The 20,344-nt window shown below is 39.7% G+C and overlaps 1 protein-coding gene across 2 annotated transcripts in view; it reads right to left on the reverse strand.

The window, feature by feature from the left end:
• TBC1D8 (TBC1 domain family member 8) overlaps positions 1-20,344 on the reverse strand; it is a 57,561-nt gene that overhangs the window by 10,132 nt on the left and 27,085 nt on the right. For both annotated transcript variants that reach the window (XM_033147600.1, XM_033147599.1), the window contains exons 5-15: positions 16,355-16,595; positions 11,184-11,391; positions 8,816-9,010; positions 7,775-7,945; positions 5,663-5,813; positions 4,621-4,835; positions 2,966-3,083; positions 1,977-2,262; positions 1,409-1,538; positions 1,103-1,201; positions 333-401 (exon numbers count right to left, since the gene is read on the reverse strand). In XM_033147600.1, the coding sequence (XP_033003491.1) occupies positions 333-401; positions 1,103-1,201; positions 1,409-1,538; positions 1,977-2,262; positions 2,966-3,083; positions 4,621-4,835; positions 5,663-5,813; positions 7,775-7,945; positions 8,816-9,010; positions 11,184-11,391; positions 16,355-16,595 (1,883 nt within the window). The remainder of the gene's footprint in view (positions 1-332; positions 402-1,102; positions 1,202-1,408; positions 1,539-1,976; positions 2,263-2,965; positions 3,084-4,620; positions 4,836-5,662; positions 5,814-7,774; positions 7,946-8,815; positions 9,011-11,183; positions 11,392-16,354; positions 16,596-20,344) is intronic.

Genomic DNA, 20,344 nt, shown 5'->3' on the forward strand with positions numbered 1-20,344 from the left:
TTAAGACTGAAGCGAGCGAACAGCAGCGCAGCTGTTCGCTCACTGTAGTCTTAAAACGCGGCTTGGCTTGGCTCCGGTGCCGGTCGGGAGGGGCCCCCGGACTTTTCCCCCATAGGAACGCATTAATTAAATTTTAATGCGTTCCTATGGGAAAAGGTGCCTCGCAAGACGAAATTTCCGCAAGACGAAAAGTCTTGCGGAACGAATTAATTTCGTCTTGCGGGGTACCACTGTATAGATCTCTAGACAGACCTTGAGTATGGCTAATACAGGATATAACCATACAATATTCTTTTCTGGGATTACATGCATTTTTTCAGTGTTTTGTATACCTTAAACAAGCCATACAGTTCTTCCAAGTCTTCTGGAGCAATGGAGACATCTGGGATGACAACTCTAAGCTTAAGAGAAAACAGGAGTGAGCCTAGTGGCAACCTGGCATAGCTGCTGGCAATATCACTTTTCACAGCAACTTGGTATAGTCAAAATCTGGAATGATTAGGTATTCCACCTTTCTTGTGTGTTACCTTCTTGTCTTGTTTTAGAATCATAATCCTGACACCTGTTTTATCAAGTCATCTCCTGTCTATACATCTCATGCCCACCCACCACTAAGTATCAACAACTTTCTGCTACATGGCAGAAAAACAGGGAATGAGAGATAAATCTATTGCTGTCCTCCAGTGCAAAGATGCATAGACCTTTCAGTTTCCAGCAAGGTGTCTGCCGCTTGCTGGACTAAATTGCCCACAACCAGAGCTACCAAGTTAACCTGCCAATATTTTGCCCTTGCCCTATCTGTGAGGCAGAGAAGCACTTTCCCTTTTGGACAAGAAACAGAAATAACAAATCTCAAGTGGCTTAACTCCTCTCCTTCTACAGCTTTAAAGCAGAGACATTTCGTATGGATTGTGCCATTCACAATCCTGAACAGCTCTGTATTTTTAGGTGTCACATTTTTCTCCTTTTAAAAATCAAAATTAATTGTTAGGTAGATTTTCACATGTTTCAATCTATGAGCACTGTAGAAAGCCCTGCTTATGGCATGTGCCTACCACAATTTTAAAATAAATGAAACATTCTAACTTTTGAGCATTCTCACCACGTTCTGTTTAGTGGTTTCTTCGTGGCTTTGCAGAACACGGATCCTGTGTTTGTAGCGCATGTGCTCAATCTGCTCCACAGAATGGTCTCCAAATTTCTAAAATACAAGAATTGATTTTTGCTTCAGTCTGCATCTCAGTGTACATTTTAAAATATATAATATAGTCAGTGTGTTTAAACCAGAACATAAACCATATTCACCATAGTTGTGCTCTCTGTATTTTGACTCAAGTTAACATAAAACTGATATTTAAACACTTAGTGAGTTTCCAACCAGAACTTTGAACTACCATTTCACTGTTACCTCATAAGAATCCCGAATTAGGTCTGCTATTTCTGTTATAGGACAGGGCTCTATATCATCACTGAAAAAGGCATGCTGGTTGCCAATCAGGGGCAAAGGGCTTTCCTCATTCTTAACATGGTCTAAAAACCTGAAATAAATAAAGAAAAAACATTTAAATCCACTTTCTGTTAATGCAGTCTATTACACTGAGAGGAAAGCAGTCCTAGATTTCACTTCTCATTTTTTAAATAAACACCTATTGAACCAGATGTTCTCCGCCTAGAAGCTGTTCCCAGGTGATCATATCCCTTTATGAAGCCAGGAACTGCAATTTTTTTTTGCTTTAGGGAAGAAATTAAAAGTAGCAACGACTTATCAAGTTTCTGGAATATGTGGTTCTTTCCTTTGAAAATAACTACTAAAAAGCATAGTAGGGAGGCAAGCATTGTCATTAAATGTTCGGAACAAGTTTCTCTGTATCATTTTATTACTGTTAAATAAACAATCTTTTTTCTTTCTTTCTTTTTGGAAGCAGCAGTGTTAGCGTTGCAGCACTGAAACATACCGGTAGTAGTCAGAACAATACCTGCTCAGAATCATCAAGGCATGTCCATCATCTTTGCTGTTGCACAGTTCTACAGCATTGGCTTCAAGGATAGCCAAGCCAAACTGGAAAATGGCTTTGATCCCATCAAAGAAGAAACAGTCGACAACATTAACAGCACTTTCTAGGGGCATGATACTGAGAAAGAGAGTGAGGAACCACGACAGGGAAACAGAAGCCAGTGTGGAAAGGTCTTTCATATGTTCAGCCAGTTCTGGCAGCCGCTCCTTGATTAGCTCTTCGAATATAGACTGATCCACCTGAGCACCTAGAAATCACAGCAGATAACATTAGCCAAGGTTGAAATAAATAAATTCCTTTAGCTTTATAATTTAATACAATTATTTTATGAATTCAAGCCTCATTCCTCCTCTTAACAGATCACAATACTGAGTTATTGAATGGTTTCAAAGCTTCTTAAAAGGGGGGTGGGGAAAGCATCTGCAACACCCTTTGGGGAGCATCTATGAAATAATTATATGGCCAAACTTAACACTTCAATATAAAAAGTGCAATAAAATGTAAGTACTATCTGAAACGACTGTCAAAAGAAAGTGGCAACAGGGGATTGATGCAATAAAAATAGAGCACAGAGTATTTCCCTCCGCTACACATACAATACGCAACCTAATCTCAACTATGAAAAATAAGCCATGGAGCCGTTTTTATACTTCCCAACATAAAGAATCCAAGGCCCATATAAAAACTTCAAGAGAAGAAAGGGTTTAATATAGAACAGAGTTTATGTCACCAAATTCAGTTAATAGAATATCTACAGGAGGGGTTGGGAACCTGTCCAGTTTTTGTTGCTGGATAAAAACTCCAATTATCCCTGAATATTGGCTATGGGGACTGGAGTCCAACAACGTCTAGAGTACCAAAGTTTCTCAAGCCCTGATATACAGCGTGTTGACTGTTTTATTTCCCTAGGAATCAGTAAAGAGAGTAAGAAGCGAACAGGAGACTCTCACCTATCACCCGGTGATTAAAGTAATCTGGAAGCATCCTCTCGCACACAGCAACGAGCAACCAAAATGCTTCTTCCTCTTTGGCATACAGCAACAAAACAGAGGCTAAGATATTCATGGACTGTTAGAAAGTCAAAGAAGAAAATTTTAGTTGCCGCGACACCTTTTTAAAACATGTAATGAGAGCTTTAAAAAAATCATTACAACTGAGGTTAAATAACCCATGGGAAGGTTATGTACAGACATTTCCCCATCCAATTTGAAACCATACTGGACCCCGGTTAGCTTTGGAAAGGTGCTAGCAGCTTTATTGCTGCACCACTAGGAGCACAAAACTTATGGATATAGCTTTCAACCTACATAGCGAGGGACTTCTGCTAATTTAGAGTTTGTATAATAACGTAGGCGTAATGAAACAACAAAAGCTTGCTCCAGAACTGAGTTCTCATTCTTTCACTATAAGCTTCTGAAAGTGACAAAAATATGGTGTGGGTCTCTCCAACTATAACCCAAGACAAAATATCTCAAGGCGAGGGGTCTTAGTTCAGCAACAGCACACCTGCTTTCTAGCATCTCCATTTAACTGATCTCAGGACACAGAGCTGAGAAAAACCTTTGCTCAAAGCTACCTACAAACAGAAAGAGCTCACAGAAGCTGAGAGGCATTTTATAGTTAGTTTCCCTGATGGCCACATTGCTAATGAAGAGAAATACCATATTTTTCACTCCATAAGACACACTTTTTTCCTCCTGAAAAGTAAGAGGAAATGTCTGTGCATCTTATGGAGCGAATGCATGGTCCCTGGAGCCGAATTGCCTAGGGGCCAAAAGCAGATCGTGCTCTTTTTTTACAAAGAGAGAAGGGGGTGTTGAAAGGAAGCCACTGAACAGCTGTTCAGCAAGTGATCGGGAGAGAAATAAGGCTCCCTTTCCAGCCCCAGCCCCTTGCCCAGGCCTCCATTGTTGAATGCAGAGGGAGGCTGTTTGTTTCCCCAGTGACATGTGACTGGCTGATTAGATTATCTGTCTGGAAACTGTAGAAATGGCTGTAGGACTAGAAGCTGCAGAACTGTGAGTTGAACCCCATAAAATTGGGGCTTTTCCTCTTTGAAAAAAAAGCTGCACCACTTTCAGCTGATCCTCAAAAAAGCAGGGCTTTTCCCTTTGCAAAAAAGCTGCACCACTTTCAGCTGATCCTAAAAAGGCAGGGCTTTTCCCTTTGCAAAAAAAGCTGCACCACTTTCAGCTGATCCTCAAAAAAACAGGGCTTTCCCCCTTTCCTCCTCTCAAAACTAGGTGCGTCTTATGTTTGGGTCAAAACAAAATCGAAAATTCTTTCTAGTAGCACCTTAGAGACCAACTGAGTTTGTTCCTGGTATGAGCTTTCGTGTGCATGCACACTTCTTCAGATATGTTTGGGTGCCTCTTATGGAGCAAAAAATACGGTAAATGAAGCACAGCACAGTGGAACCATCAACTTGGACAGAGAGTAAGCTGGCCAATTACACTTCACATAGAAAGTGAGGCTGGGGAAACAGTGAGACAGAAGCTGTCGCCTTTTCTACTGACCACCCACCTGCCTTACTGCATCTCCCTGAAGCCTGTGATTTTCAAAGGAGTTCATCTGCAAATTGGTGGCATAACGGATCTTTCTTTACCTGGCAGTACCCAATTTTGGGGTTTCTGTGTGCGTAAGCTGTCAAAACTCTCCTCAATGCAGCTATGCCCGTTTCACTCTGGAAGGCAGGGTGCTCAGGTAACGAGCGATGCAAGTCACGTTCTATTTCCTCTGTTGCTATGCAACACATGCCCATGGACACCTCTACTAAGTTTTCATAGTAACCAGGGTGGGTATACAAATCTGTTGCAGCATCTGAAGGAGAGAAAAAGCAAGAATTGAAGATTAGTTATGAATCCAAATATAATCTTATATAAAAATATGCTATTTGTCAAAGGAACAACTACGTGAAACTAGATTCTGAATATACAACATATTCCTAAATCAAAATTACTCTGGGGCACACAACTACATTTTTGTAATATGAAACACTGTGCAGAAGAAGGAACGTGAGTTTGAAAACACTTCAATAACCTAACTTGCTATATATGATAAAATTTACTAATTTACATAAATACGGGGCCAGCAGTATAGGATTGTCTGTCCTAAATCCCATTTGAATTTGAAGGATTTAATTGTGCAAGTGTTGCATATCTGAATCACAAACACTGTATCAGAGATTATCTTATTCCAACAGTCCTGCATTTAGCTTGTAGCAAAGGAAATGGCACAGGAAGTCTTAAGCTTCTCATTTCAATTTTTTTGTGCCAAGCATAACATCTGAGCAATGTCTGCTGATATAAACGCTATTATTTTGGTATAAAGCCCTTTATTACTTACCATTTGTATGAAACAAATTGGTATAATTTAATTACCTATAGTCCTAAGTAGCTAGCAGCGAAACATTTCTCTCTCTATGGGCTATACCCATTAAAATTAATGGACAGGACTAACCTAGTAGTTTAACTCTGAGAATAACTTAGATGGATACATTTTGTGCTTTAAAATCACCAGGTTCTTTTCCATTACTAGAAAATTAAATGGGGCCATAGATCTAGTCCACTTCCCTTTCTCTCTTGCTTCTTTCCATGGTGAAATACCTGGTCAGGTTTCTTGGAAAAGTCACACCGCAGAATTCTCACCTGAGAAAAACAGCCACAGTTTGCCTCGTAAAGATTCTGGAATTCCCATAGCAACCAGTTTCCTGATTTTTTCTGTTCGGAACATACACACAGTTCTGCCATACTCATCAAAGTGATCATTCCACAGGCTCTCTTTGATTTGCTCCCTAGACTGAAAGCCAAGAGAGGAATGTTAAATCCATCATATTTATACAAGCCATGATGCAATGGAATAGCCTCTTGTTCAGAGAAAGCTATTTGTTTGTAGTGATGGACAATGCAACAAAAATAAGACTACAGAATGCTATTACAGTCCTGTATATTGCTCAATATCTATGCAGCTCCAAAGCAGCAGGAAGACGGCTGCAAATATGAATATTATCTGGAAAGCCTTATGCAAGCCATTATCTAGTTATGCAACAGGGAAGCAGAAAATTAGGAAATGCCTAATTTCCTTTAATATTTATATCCTGCTTTTTTCTTCTAACAAGAAGTCTAGAACAGCTGGCAAAAAGTGCTAAATCATCAATTTTAAATATCAAAATTACAATCAATACAGGCAAATCATAGAATTGTAGAGTTGAAAGGGATCACAAGGGTCATCTAGTCCGGCCCCCTGCAATGTGGGAATTTTTTGCCCCAAATGGGGCTTGAACTCATGACCTTGAGATTAAGAGTCTCATGCTTTACTGACTGAACTATCATTCTAAACAATAAAAAACAGTTCAGTACAATAGCACAGGGAAAGTGAATATGTGATCCTCCAGATGCTCATGAATTCCAACCACATCTGGAGGGCCACAAGTTCTCCATCCCAGCCATACCAGATTCACGATAACAAACTAACATATTACTATTATTATTATTATTAGTAGTAGTAGTAGTAGTAGTAGCAATTTCAATAGCCAGACAGGGGGCCTTCTTGGTAGTGGCACCTGCCCTGTGGAACGCCCTCTCATCAGATGTCAAGGAAATAAGCAACTATCTTACTTTTAAAAGACATCTGAAGGCAGCCCTGTTTAGGGGAGTTTTGTGATTTTAATATTCGGTTGGGAGCAGCCCAGAGTGGCTGGGGAAACCCAGCCAGATGGGCAGGGTATTATTATTATTATTATTATTATTATTATTATTCCACCCTTCATCACAAGATTTCAGGGCAGTTCATAGGATACAAATACAAGGTAAAGCTGCTTTACTAAAGCCCAAGTAAAACAAAAAATAATAACTATCCCTCCGACAAACACATTGAAAAGGCTGTAGAATATTACAAATACAAAATACAAGTTAACATTATCAAACTTAAGAACAATTTATACAAAACACAACAGTAACATATCAATATTCAACTAACTAAACATTTCATGCCATCACAAACCATCATATACAATTACGATGAAATGCACCAAAAGAAAATTCAGAGCATCACACAGTCTCTTGTGACTATTTCCTACATTACATTTTTAAGACGCTATAATATAAGCTTTTGTAACAACTCATTATCATATTCTCAACATAATCTGCATCTGTTTTGAGGAGGTATTAATTCAATCCTATGGCACAACTTAGAAAACCATTTCTACAACTTCGATTTCAAAATGAAGAAATGGTTCTTGCTCCAAACTATAGCATTTCCTATGTACTATAGGAAGTATATACGGTACTATATATGCTACAAACAAAGGAACAGGCTAAGGAGAATAGATTGCAGAAGGAAAGGAAAGAAGTCATTAATGTAAACAAAAGGAAGGTCTCAGTCCTATAGTTCAGACAGACGTTTCTCTCTATATCTCTGAAGAATTTCAGAATACCACCTCCCCAAAAAATCATTAAGATGCAAGGTTCATCATCAACAACTACTATTAGATTTCTATTAGATTTCTATACCGCCCTTCATCCAAGGATCACAATATGAACCCACAAAAATATAACATAGTAGCAAACAGAAGCAATAACCCACCCACCCCGTTTAAAAGGCCATAGATTGTTTAATCAGACAAAGGCTTGGGGGAAGAGGAACGTTTTTGCCTGGTACCTAAATATATGTAATATTAATAGCATGTCAGATAATGCAAGGAGAGACTGTGAACAAGCTTTTCAAAAGTCCCCAATAACGAAAATTGTGGTTTTACATACCATCCTAAAATCCAGACCATCTATTCCAGAAGGATGAAACGCTGAACTCAGGGCCTCTGCATTCAGCAGATGTCTACTGCTTCTGTCATTTTCGCTCCCGTTATTGCTTTGTGAAGCTATTATCCCCAAGTTCCCAAGTTCATAATCGCCATGTGTTGAATGAGAATTTTGCTGTGAAAGTAAAGGGGGTGAGGGAAACAAACAGAATCTGTTTGAAAGCTTTATTGTGTAGATCCAATAACAACAACTAAACATCTACTAAGCTTGTTTATCAACTGACTTTATTTTTTTTGCTTTGGAATAAGAAGCACCTGGAGCCAGCTGAAAGCACATTAATAAAAGATCCCATGAACTGCCTCCAATCAATACACAACATCAATAGCAAGTAAAAGGTATCTGAAGAAGTGGGCATGCACACGAAAGCTCATACCAAGAACAAACTTAGTTGCTCTCTAAGGTGCTACTGGAAGGATTTTTTTATTTTTTATTTTGTTTTGACTATGGCAGACCAACACGGCTACCTACCTGTAAGTAAAAGGAATTTAATCATCTAGTAAACACAAGCCTGTCATGCCATCTCTTTAGATATATATTTCAACTATGCTCACTACACTTTTTTGCTCTTCTACTCTATTAGGCAAATTAGATGTGAAACTAATTATGTAGATGATGAAAATATAACCTAAGGAGTGTTACAGTTTTAAATTTACACAGCACTATAGGAAGTGCACATACAGGACTAAGCAGATGTAATGAACTCAACTACCAACTTTTCTTCCTTATATCTTCAAAATATATCATCCTCTTTCCTCTAGCTAGAAGTGGATTGCAAATTGGGGTGGTCCTCCAGCTTTTTCCCTACGAGACCTGCATTTCTTATCTCTGCAGCCACATCAGGAAAGGGAGTATGTTTAAATTATTGTTACACCTTATCTTTAAAAAATGAACCCATTTGTAACACCAGTAAGCCTTTCTTCTAGTTTAAAAGGTACTAGCAAAATATACTGAGCATACAGCTGGAACAGGTTAGACATTTAATACCATCTCTTTGCTTTTCAAATTTCTATGGAGCGATGCGTTGCTAGCCTTCACTTTCTTTAATCTTAGAAGCAGATTCTCCACCAGGGTATCTCTGTCCTTCAGCTCAATGAACTGAAAGGCTGTCTTGCTTTTTATGCTAATAATGATGGGATTGGGAAGAAGGCTAGTGTCCTCCATCTTCTCAATACTAGCCACCTGTTAAAAAAAATGAACACAATATAATAAATAGAATAGAATAGAATAGAATAGAATAGAATAGAATAGAATAGAATAGAATATATATTCACATCAGAGATCTGCCCCAATGCCAATAAAATTGAAAACCTAGTATAAGGTACAGAAGAAACAGCAAACAAGTCTGTGCTCTTTGTTAATGGGTCGGGGAATGTAGGGGTGGAAACAAGAAAAACCAGTCTGAGGTAACTATTTTTTATTTTGAAAATCCTGTGCTGTACATTTTCCCATGTCAAGAACCCCTCTAACTCAATATGCTTTTTATTTTTGAAGTAAACCAGACAGGATCTGGTTACAGGTAGGTAGCCGTGTTTGTCTGCCATAGGGCCATTCCATGAAAAATGAGCCTGATAAGAATGCTAGATGAGCGCTGGACTTTGGTGAGGAAGATTCCAAACGTGCAGTCTAACCATTTTTTTAAAAGCTAAAGACAAAAGAAGTTTAGTTTATGGACCTTCTTTTCAAAAGTCCACCCACGGAGTCTTCACAGAAGTGTTCAAGTTAAAAGTTTTCTGATGATTGTTCCACCCATGACAGCATTTTTTCCTTAATTTTGTATCGTTAAATTTCTTAAACTTAATTTCTGATTGCATAGTTGTAACCAATAAACATTGATTTAAACAGATATGCTGAGTTTATCATTGATTCACCTCCCAACTCACAGAGTTTTTCCATAAATCAAACTTATCTCAAGCTCCATGTCCTTTTTTTGTCCCACCCGTGACAATACTTCAACATTTAATAAAATTGTCAAAAATATCTATAAAAATAATAATAAAAATAGTAAAATGCTCAGTATCTTATTAAGAACATAGTTTAAATTTTGGTTGTTAATTTTTATGTATATTTACATTGTTACACATGTGTGAATACCAAAAAACATGGTCCAAGTATCCCACCCGTGACAATGGAATGGCCCCATAGTCAAAACTAAATAAAAAATGAAAAAAAATCCTTCCAGTAGCACCTTAGAGACCAACTAAGTTTGTTCCTGGTATGAGCTTTTGTGTGCATGCACACGAAAGCTCATACCAAGAACAAACCTAGTTGGTCTCTAAGGTGCTAATGGAAGGATTTTTTTTTAATTGTTCAGGCAGGATCTGGTTGCCTTTAACATCACCAGTGTGAGAGTCAGTGTGGCGTAGTGGCTAGAGTTACTGGACCTAGGCTACGAGAGACCAGGGTTTGAATCCTCATTCGGCCATGAGGTTCACTGGGTCAACCTTGGGCCAGTCACAGTTGCTCAACCTCACAGGGTTGTTGTGAGGATAAAATGGAGAGTGGGGGGAAGTTGTATACGCCACCTTGGGCTCTTTGGAGAATAGGTGGGATATAAATAAATAGGTGGGATATAAATAGAATAAACAAATAATGTTCAAACTTGAACGTCTATGCTTTTCTTCAGGTAGTCTGTGATAAACTTTTATGATGGGGAACACCAAGGTCTGCATCCAAAGTACCATCATACTGGTTCCATTGCCCAAGAGATATTTAGACATAACAACAAACCCTTTTTTTTAAAACCCAGAAAAGGATGACAAATAATTTGATTCTGCAAAAGGTTCTGCCTCTCAAAGGACAAAAGAACCCACTTGCCTAAGTACTCAGGAGTGCCTGAAGTAGCTCTTTATAGGTGTCAGGATCTAAGCAAGATTGTTTACCAGACTCCAAAGGTGCAAACCAGAAGAACTCCCTACCTTCATCCCGGCAAGTAGATTTTAGAAATCCCACTTCAACACATAAGCATGCATGGAAAGGGTAGGGAAAATTCATTGTGAACATAGCAGACTGGCTAAAGATTGTTAGAGTGTAACTGGTTTGAATTAAAAATTTCTACAGCATTTTCACATTATCTGGTGGCAAGGTTTGTTGTGAACACATTTTAGAGAGCTGCACATCCATGATTAATACTGCTCAGTTGAGAGAAGCCAATTTACTTTTTAATTGGCAACCCTGGACTGATTGTTAAGTACCACATAACTGCTCAACATTACCTGAAGCATATGTGCAATGAGTTGTTGAACAGCTTAGGATAAACAAATAGATAGAACTATTCTCACATTTAAGTATCTTTTTAAGCAGAAAGGTGGCTCGTTATAATAATTATGGATTTTAAAAGTGACAAAAGACTAACCTCTACAAGTGGAATTAGAACATTACAGCAGCCATCTTCTTTGCTAGCAAAACAGATATAGCTATCTGAGGCAAACATCCTTCCAGCTGTGTGACAGCGGCTAAAGGGAGTCCACAGGGAACAATCTGCAACTTCGTGCAGCCTTTCCTTCTTTGGTAACCTGAAGAAAGCTCTGAAGTACTCATTCCGTGCTCTGAACTCAAGATCTCTTTTAAAAGAAGCAACAGAACAAAATGTTTTTCAAAGGCTGAAACTTAAAGCAACTTGTTTTACTTCCTTATTTAACAAAATAAAATTGCAGCAGGCCAATTCACATGTCATGGTAATCCATAGGCTCAACAACAGATTCCTTACCATGAGCAAGAAAGCACGTCGATAACCATGGCTCAAATCTCACTTCCCACCCCCCTTCTCCCCGTGATGTACCCAGAGGAAGCAAACCAGAGGCTTAACATTACATATGAACCAGCCCTCATGGTTTGTTTCTACCAAAGAATGAATCTTTGCTTCCTTTTGTGGTTGGTTTGGCGAGAGATAAGCCACGAGCGCTGGTTGGCACTTAACACCATCCTAGTGTTCTGGGAGGAGAGGCGCGGCACAATTTGAGCAGCATGTATTAGCACACTTTGCTCATTCACGGCAAGCTGTTGTTTGTTGAGTCTTATGTCCTGAGTAAAAGTGGTTTTTTAAAAAATCGTTACCATTAAGCTTCAGCTTCAACAGGCTAATGGCATTTTGCCTGCCTTTGGAAGATTCTCACTGGCATATTCACTGCAGCGGCAAATGAGATCCATTTCTATTAGCCAGGATTTGAATAACCTCAGGTTGTATTCAACGCTGCACGTGGGGTGTTCCACTCACGAAACTAGAGTTCCCCTTCACCTCCTCTCCCCACGCACCTGCAAAATCTGCCTCAAGGGTTCCCATGTGATTAAGCAGGCACATATGCGTATGCACACAAACCCCTCACCCTATATAAGCAACACAAGTATGGTATGGGTGCCTATGAATATACCAGTTTATCACTTAGGTTCTACAGTTCTCTTCATAGCACATTATTTTTTTCTTCAAAACAGTTCGCTTTAAGGAAGAAATAGCTTCCCTCTCTGTTCAGTAAAAGAATGCAAAGTGTGGGCTAAAGAATCTAAGGAGTGCCTTCTGGCATCTGTGCTTCATTTGACAACAGAAATCCATCAACTCCCTCTGCTCAAGTAGTTTTAAGAATTTAGAATGCCTTTTTCATTTGTGGCAGCAGCTTAATAAAACAGCTTGGTGGGCCATTTTGCTTAGTACAGAGGACAGTGTTGCAACCATTTCAAAATCCAGAACAGATCCGGTTGCCATATTTTAAACAGTGAAAACTCACACATATTTATTTATTTGCCAAAGTTGTTTAGCTTTTGGGGCAAAAGCACAAAAAATGCTGTTTTTGAGCTACCTTTATGGAAAAATGGCAAAAATGGCACTGCCGACATGGGCTGCCATACGTCTGGATTTTCACGGACATTTTCCCGATTTCTGCCCAGACACTGCTGCCGACTGTAGTATTCCAGATATGTCTGGGAAAATGTGGACATATGGCAGCCATAGAACAGACTAGCTGGGCTTCTGAAGCAAGTTAGAAAGTTTTTATTTTGTTTAAAGACAAACAACAGAAAACTGTACTCAAAGAAAGAAAAGATTGTGTTTACAGTCAAAGTTTCCTCACAAGAAAAAAAAATCACCTGACAAAGTCATCTAACAATCTGCTAGTATGACTAAGTGCTGCATTGGCTCAGCACAAAATTATTTTTCCATTCTGACCAAAACAGAGTTGAATCAGTGATAACATCTCCAGTTCATTTTGTAGAAGCCTCTTTGCCAGTATCTATATGAAGAGAGGGTGAACTACTATCCCACAAAACAGTTTCTAAAATGCTTGTTCTTGGAAAGACAACAGATATCACAGTATACTTGATACGATCACTGTATATATTAAGCTTTAAATATGTATATGAAATACACCTATATAGTACTTTTTTTAAAAATTTAGGGCTTTTTTAGCAGAGTTGAGCTGTTAGACACCACTCATGCTCAGTGTAAATGAAGAAATTTTGTTACACTTTACAGGAGAGTTGTGATGACTTCCCATTTTTTAAATTCTATTTCGTGCATTTAGCAGTAGGCATTGAACAAGGGGGAAATACAGAGAATAGTTGACCAAAACATTTACTATCATTGACTGCTGAGTTTCTAAAGAATAGCACAAACTAAAGTGTAGCACAACACAAACTAGAGCCTTGCACTGGGGGGGGGGGCATTTCCAAAGGGCTCTCAGTATTTCAGAAACACATGGGCCCTACATCTGTTGGGAAGGCATCCCTCCATTTGCGCTGAATTGCGTAGGTGTGCACAGCACTTCTGAAGTGCAGCATGGCTGCAGAGATTATCTCTTTCCTTGCTCTTCAAGTCAAACTTGATGGTGATGGAACTTGCAGTGTGCCATGGAATGATGTGTAAGGGGCTTTGGTGGGAAGGGGAAATCAGAAAAAATCAGAGACGACTTCTTGCATAAGTGGAAGTGCCTTCCACTCACACAAGAAGTGAACACCTCTGTATTTAAGGCAATGCTTTTAAAAAGACTTCATGTGGTTCAATATGAGAGAGACCTGCTCTATTATAAGGAATGTGCTTATTTTTGTACTCTTTGAAAAAGCTGGACCAGCTGGAAATGTGTTGGGCCAACAGAATGAAGTAATCCTTTATAGCAACTTAATTCCATAATTCTTCATCCACTCTGTAAACTTTTGCTTGACATTTCCTTCTAAGCAAGAAATCAATTTGAAAGCTTTAAGTATGGTCCCACACAACAGCTATAAAGAAAGAAAATGTGTTGGACTGCAAAGAGCAAACAAAACAGAATAATAATCCTCAGTACTAAAATGTTTAAGAACCACAGGTATGTGACATAAATAGCGTAACATATATTCTGAAATAGCGTAACAAGAATTCTGAAGTTTAAGATGGCATTTTGTTTAATGCCATATAAACAAAGAAATTCATGCTGCTGATTTCCAAAACAATTCTAACTTATTCTGAACACAGAATTTCAAGGGGAAAAGGTAGACTTTGGAGAAAGTCCAGCTGTGCCACCAAACTGCTACTTTTAATACAGGACTCCTTAGAGTGTGGTTGCCTACTGCACTAATTATACACACTAAGAAAATCCAGGCAAGATTATAAGAAAACAGCTGCTCAATCACGCAATTCAAACCAGAAAATGTTCATTATAAGTTGCAATATCACATAATGTAGCAAAATAAAATACACAAGCAATATCACATATGCAGCAAAATATAATACACAATGTTTTTGTGCTTTCCGCATTCTGGGCAAACAGTCACACAGAGTCCATTAATAAGAGGACGTTTTAAAACACTCATATTAAGAAGATCTTATGTCTGGGTACCATTGAAAGCATTTCGGGGCATTTATAATAAAGAGCTTTTGTGGTTATGTAATACTTCAATCTTTGCTTTTGGGAACAAATGCTGGTTAATTCTTCTGTAATTCACTGCCTGAGCATTTTCCTTTATTAACCTAGGGGTGGGGAACCTGTGGCCCTCCAGATTTTGATCGACCACAACTCCCATCATCCTTGGCCATTGGTCATGCTGGCTGCGGCTGATGGGCGTTCGGAGTTTAGCAATCTCTGGAGGGTCGCAGGTTCTCCATCTCTGCTTTAGCAAAAGTTGGCTGGAAATCTCATCTCTTCCCAAATGATGAACCACAGGGAAACACACAACTGGAATAGATCCAGACATATCCAACTGCAAATGGAACCGCTGTTTCCATTCGCGGATGGGACCCTGATTCAGTGGAGGTTGTTGCAGATGGAAGTGGGAGGAGGCATTTTCTAGCACCCTCCTTCCCCCTCCAAATCCATGTGCCATTTATCCACTTTGTTCTGAAGCATAGCTGTTGACCCTCCCTGCTGTTCCCCACTGCTATAATAAGGGAATTTCCCGCAAAAAAGGGAAAGGTTGACAGCTATGTACTGAAGGGTCGTCAAACCATCCAAAGCAGATCTGGTGAGGCATCTGGGGTTGGGGGAAGGAAGAGTTGCTGAAAATTGTCTCCCCACTCTTCTGTCCCAGGGTGCATGCAATCAGTAGAGTTCTGCCAAAGCAAGCCTGGATTCAACTCAATATATTTGTTTCTTTTTCTTTCTTTCTTTTTAAAGGAAAATGTACCAGCAAGGCAAGATATTATACTACATAATGGGGAAAATGTGTTTGCTTTGATGGGGGTATCTTTGAAGGTGACTCGGAAACTACAACTAATGCATGCAGCTGCTAGACTGGGAGTGGCTGCCGGGACCTACACTGGCTCCCAGTACATTTACAAGCACAATTCAAAGTGTTGGTGGCCTTTAAAGCCCTTAATGGCTTTGGACCTGCATACCTGAAGGAGTATCTCCACTCCCATCGTTCAGCCCAGACACTGAGGTCCAGCTCCGAGGGTCTTCTGCTGGTTCCCTCACTGCGAGAAGTGAGGTTACAGGGAACCAGGCAGACGGCCTTCTCGGTAGTAGTGTTCGCCCTGTGGAACGCCCTCCCATCAGATTATTAAGGAAATAAACAACTATCTGACTTTTTGAAGGCAGCCCTGTATAATGGTTGATGTTTTACTGTGTTTTAATGTGTTGGAAACTGCCCAGAGTGGCTGGGGCAACCCAGTGAGATGGACAGCATATAAATAAATTATTACTATTATTTTTACTGTTATTATTGCTTTAAAAAAATGCAGAGTGTGAAGTTGTACAACAAGGCATTACTCAGCACAGATCTTGCACAAATTAAGACTCCCTTTTAATCCAATAATGCTGGCATGTGGCCTCCAGGACATTGCCCACAACAGAATGTGACCCTTGGGCTGAAAAAGCTTGTGTGTCTTCCTGCATTACAGAAAAATGCTAAAGATGTGACTGGTTCTGAATAATACCACAAGGGTCACAGGACTTACTTGATTGAAGTTATTTTTGTATTTTGTTCCCCGCCCTTTCCCAGATAGTGTTGCTCTTTATTTAGACTTCATGATACAAAGGTAGTGGCTGGGGCGGCGGCGCGGAATACTACTTAAAATATGAGACCCCTTCAACAAAAAGCAACAAAAACGATGTCACTATTTACCTCTTGGTGATCAGAGTAGGATCTTGCAAACCTGGATCCAGTTCAAAGACCTCATTATCCAGTAGCCTGCGGAGAGTTACATCTGCCAACTGTTCCATTATCCTGAATGCTTCATCAATATTAAGGAACATAGAGAAATCACGTTCTTTACTTTGAGTGGTGATGCGGATAATGTCAGTCATCAAGATATTGGAGGTTCTTTCCAACTTCTGGACATCAACCCAGGGAATGATAAGTTTTACTGCCACCATGGAAACACAAAAAGATCTATTGAAGTAAACATCAGAATCCAGCAATTTATGTCTCCTACACATACATACATACACAGTTTCTCCACATATCTTCTTTGAAGTAAATTTATGCTGGATTCAGTGATACTTCGTTCCAAGTTAAGTATATATAAGATTGCAGCAATAACAACAACAAGAACAACAACAATGTTATTATTTATACCCTGCCCATCTGGCTGGGTTTCCCCAGCCACTCTGGGCGGCTTACAACATATCTAAAAACATAATAAAAACATCAATCCTTAAAAATGTCCTTAAACAGGGCTTCCCTAAAGGAAGTAAAAGCTCACTTTCGTTTATTCTAAAGGGTCAGTAAAGCAGTATTAATCCAAGCAGGCCATATGCAGATTACTCCATGGGAGGGCTGGCAGACTTATGATGCGGTAGTCACCTCAGGCACCAGATCAAGGCCTGAGTAGTATGCTGCTCTGCAGCCGTGCCATCTCCTCTGCCACAAGCTCCAACCACTGTGTGCCACTCCACCATGCCAGGGCTTCCCTGGGCTGCCTCCAAGCGGCAACAGTGGAAAAGGAAGAGGCAGCAGGTGGTGGGGAGCTGATGAAGCGACTGACAAGGCACCGGGGGCTTTTGCTTCAAGTGGCAAGATGTCCTGCTCCAGCCTTGCTCCATGGCGATTAAATCTGAAGCCCCTGTAGGCAGAATTTTAGGTAACTTTATACAATGTAGTTAAAAAGCTAAAATGGGCCATAGGTGCGGACAGAAGGGTGTTGCAATGCACAAAAATCCATTCTGTTTCTGGTGAACCCATGTTAAGGATAGGCTTAGAATGTGAAAGGCTGCTTTGGTAAATGAGGAGAAATGATAACAAAAACATCTGCAAGGACTAACTGTACTTCTGTCAAAAACCATGGATGCATTGATTTATCTTTCAGGAGATTTAATCAACAGCAATGCAAATTGCATGATTCCTTATAGTCACAAGGCTTGAGCATGATACAAAGATATATTCTTTAGCTTAATAAGGATAATGAATCCTCTGTGGCAAGTCTGTGCAAAGCTGCCATAAGATAAAACGAGGGACAACGTCCATCATACAAATTTGGCTACAATCACAATCATAGTTTTTAAAATGTATGCAGTAATGTTTCTTACCTTAAAAACTTAGGAGATATAGTTAAATGAGTTTTACAAACAGTTTTGAACTAGAAAAGAGTGAGCAAGCCCCAGGTCACCTCATATAAACCCAGAAATTATATGTCTCAGGCTTGGAAGGTGATCCCATCCCCTTACCACCAGTCCTGCTCCTTTTCCTAAAATCAACATACTAATTTTTGACATCAAATTTAGAGTGAGTTTTCCCCCTTATCTATACATTCTTGAGAAGGAGAAATTACAGCTGATCATATATAAAATTGACTTCTGGGATAATTCTTTTAATTTATTTTGATAGTAACAGACAGTGCTTTTTCAGGGGGGGGATGCAGGGGTACCCATACCCCTAAACATTTTGTGAATCTAAGTTTGGCCTCATTGAGGGTCAGTCTTTCAATATATGTAGGAAAATAAGAGTACCCCTAAACATTTTTTTTAGAAAAAAAGCACTGGTAACAGATACAAAATGTATTCATATATTTTTAGTTTACCCTCTCTTTAAGTCTTTAAATGTAGGACAACAATTTTAACTACAAAACAACAATAGGAAATTAAGAATATAATGTTTCTAACCATGAATTGTAACCAAGGTTTCTTCTTGGTTTACACAGCTTGTGGTTTGTCTGGATTCAAACAAACCACAAACCCATATTCAGACAATAAGCCTTAGCTCACAGCAGTACGACCAGAAGAGCAAAACAGCCACAATTTCCTTCCCAGGAACCCACAACTTGTGTCTTCATGAGAAGCCATAGTTTGGTCTAGTGATACATGTGACTGAGCCTCAATTTACAAGGATGAGCAGAAAGTTCCCTGATGGTTTGCTGTGTGTGTATACATGTGTGCATGTAGACAGAAACACGTGCACAAGTGTGTGTACATACACACACATCCCAGTACAAAGAAATCTGCTGCACATCCTCAGATACAAAGCATCGATCCAAATAAAAAAGTCTTATATCCTTTCCAAAAGATACTCGGTTCACAGTGCAAAATTGCTCTTATAAATGAATACACAGGTACAGAAAGAGAAACAAGTAGAACATTCGTGTGGACTGTACTGTACAGACAGAGAGCCAGCAGCTTTTCTCATAATCACAGCTGCTGGGAAAGTTGTTATAAAATACTATTAAAAAGGAAATTATTGGGCTGTGATGATCAGCCTCTGCCCCCAGCCTCCTGTAAGTACCAAGTGCTGGCGCAGGTCTCTGAAACTTCAAAGAATGGAGCTGCTGCCCTCTCCCTGCAGTTGGGTCTTTGGTGGGATTTTTCTTTTACAGTCTGTAATCTTTGTAGCAATGAGGACTAGAAACCTGCTTTTCATTTATCTATATTGAGGGGCTGGGGAAACCCAGCCAGATGGGCAGGTATAAATAATAAATTTTTGTTGTTTGCAATTTTTGTTTTATATACATATACTTGTCCTTTTTTAAGGAAATGGTGGTGTATAAGTATTTTTAAGCATGTAACCCTGATCCCACTCCTAAATACACAAACATGCATGCATATAACTATACAAAATTTCAAGCTAGTGTAGTGCATTTTGGGAAGCGGTGGGACATACACAGATGAGGTGGAAGTGGGGCTTTATTTTGGAGGGGAGAAGGTATTTAGGCCAGTATATGCCCCAATCCTATTCAAAAGCGCTAAAAAAAGAAAAAAGGCAATTCTTTCCTTACTCCTCTTTGATTCACAAGCATTCTTTTTTGCTTTAATCACGTTTTAATGACTTTACAAATATGCTTGCTTGACATTTTTAAAAACTGGAACAGACAAATGCATGGAGGATAAGTCTACCAAAGGTTACTAGCCATGACAGATAGTTTCTATCTTCACTGTCAGAGGCAGTATGCTTTTGAATACCAGTTGCTAGGAATTGCAAGTGGGTTATGTGGGTTCCCATAAGCATCTGGTTAGCCAGTGTGAGAAAACAATGCTGGACTTATATATATATATATATATATATATATACACACCCTGCCCATCTGTCTGGGTTTCCCCAGCCACTCTGGGTAGCTTCCAACAGAATATTAAAATACAATAGTCTATTAAACATTAAAAGCTTCCCTAAACAGGGCTTCCTTCAGATGTCTTCTAAAAGTCTGGTAGTTGTTTTTCTCTTTGACATCTGGTGGGAGCGTGTTCCACAGGGCGGGTGCCACTACCAAGAAGACCCTCTGCCTGGTTCCCTGTAACTTGGCTTCTCACAGCGGGGGAACTGCCAGAAAGGCCTCGGCACTGGACCTCAGTGTCCGGGCAGAATGATGGGGGGTGGAGACGCTCCTTCAGGTATACTGGACCAAGGCAGTTTAGGGCTTTAAAGGTCAGCACCAACACTTTGAATTGTGCTTGGAAATGTACTGGGAGCCAATGTAGGTCTTTCAAGACCAGTGTTATGTGGTCTTGGCGGGCGCTCCCAGTCACCAGCCTAGCTGCCGCATTCTGGATTAGTTGTAATTTCCGGGTAACCTTCAAAGGTAGCCCCACATACAGGGCATTGCAGTAATCCAAGCGAGAGGTAACTAGAACATGCACCACTCTGGCGAGACCGTCCATGAGCAGGTAGGGTCTCAGCCTGCGTACCAGA

This window comes from Lacerta agilis, chromosome 4 (assembly GCF_009819535.1).
Source record: "Lacerta agilis isolate rLacAgi1 chromosome 4, rLacAgi1.pri, whole genome shotgun sequence".
Lineage (NCBI taxonomy): Eukaryota > Metazoa > Chordata > Lepidosauria > Squamata > Lacertidae > Lacerta > Lacerta agilis.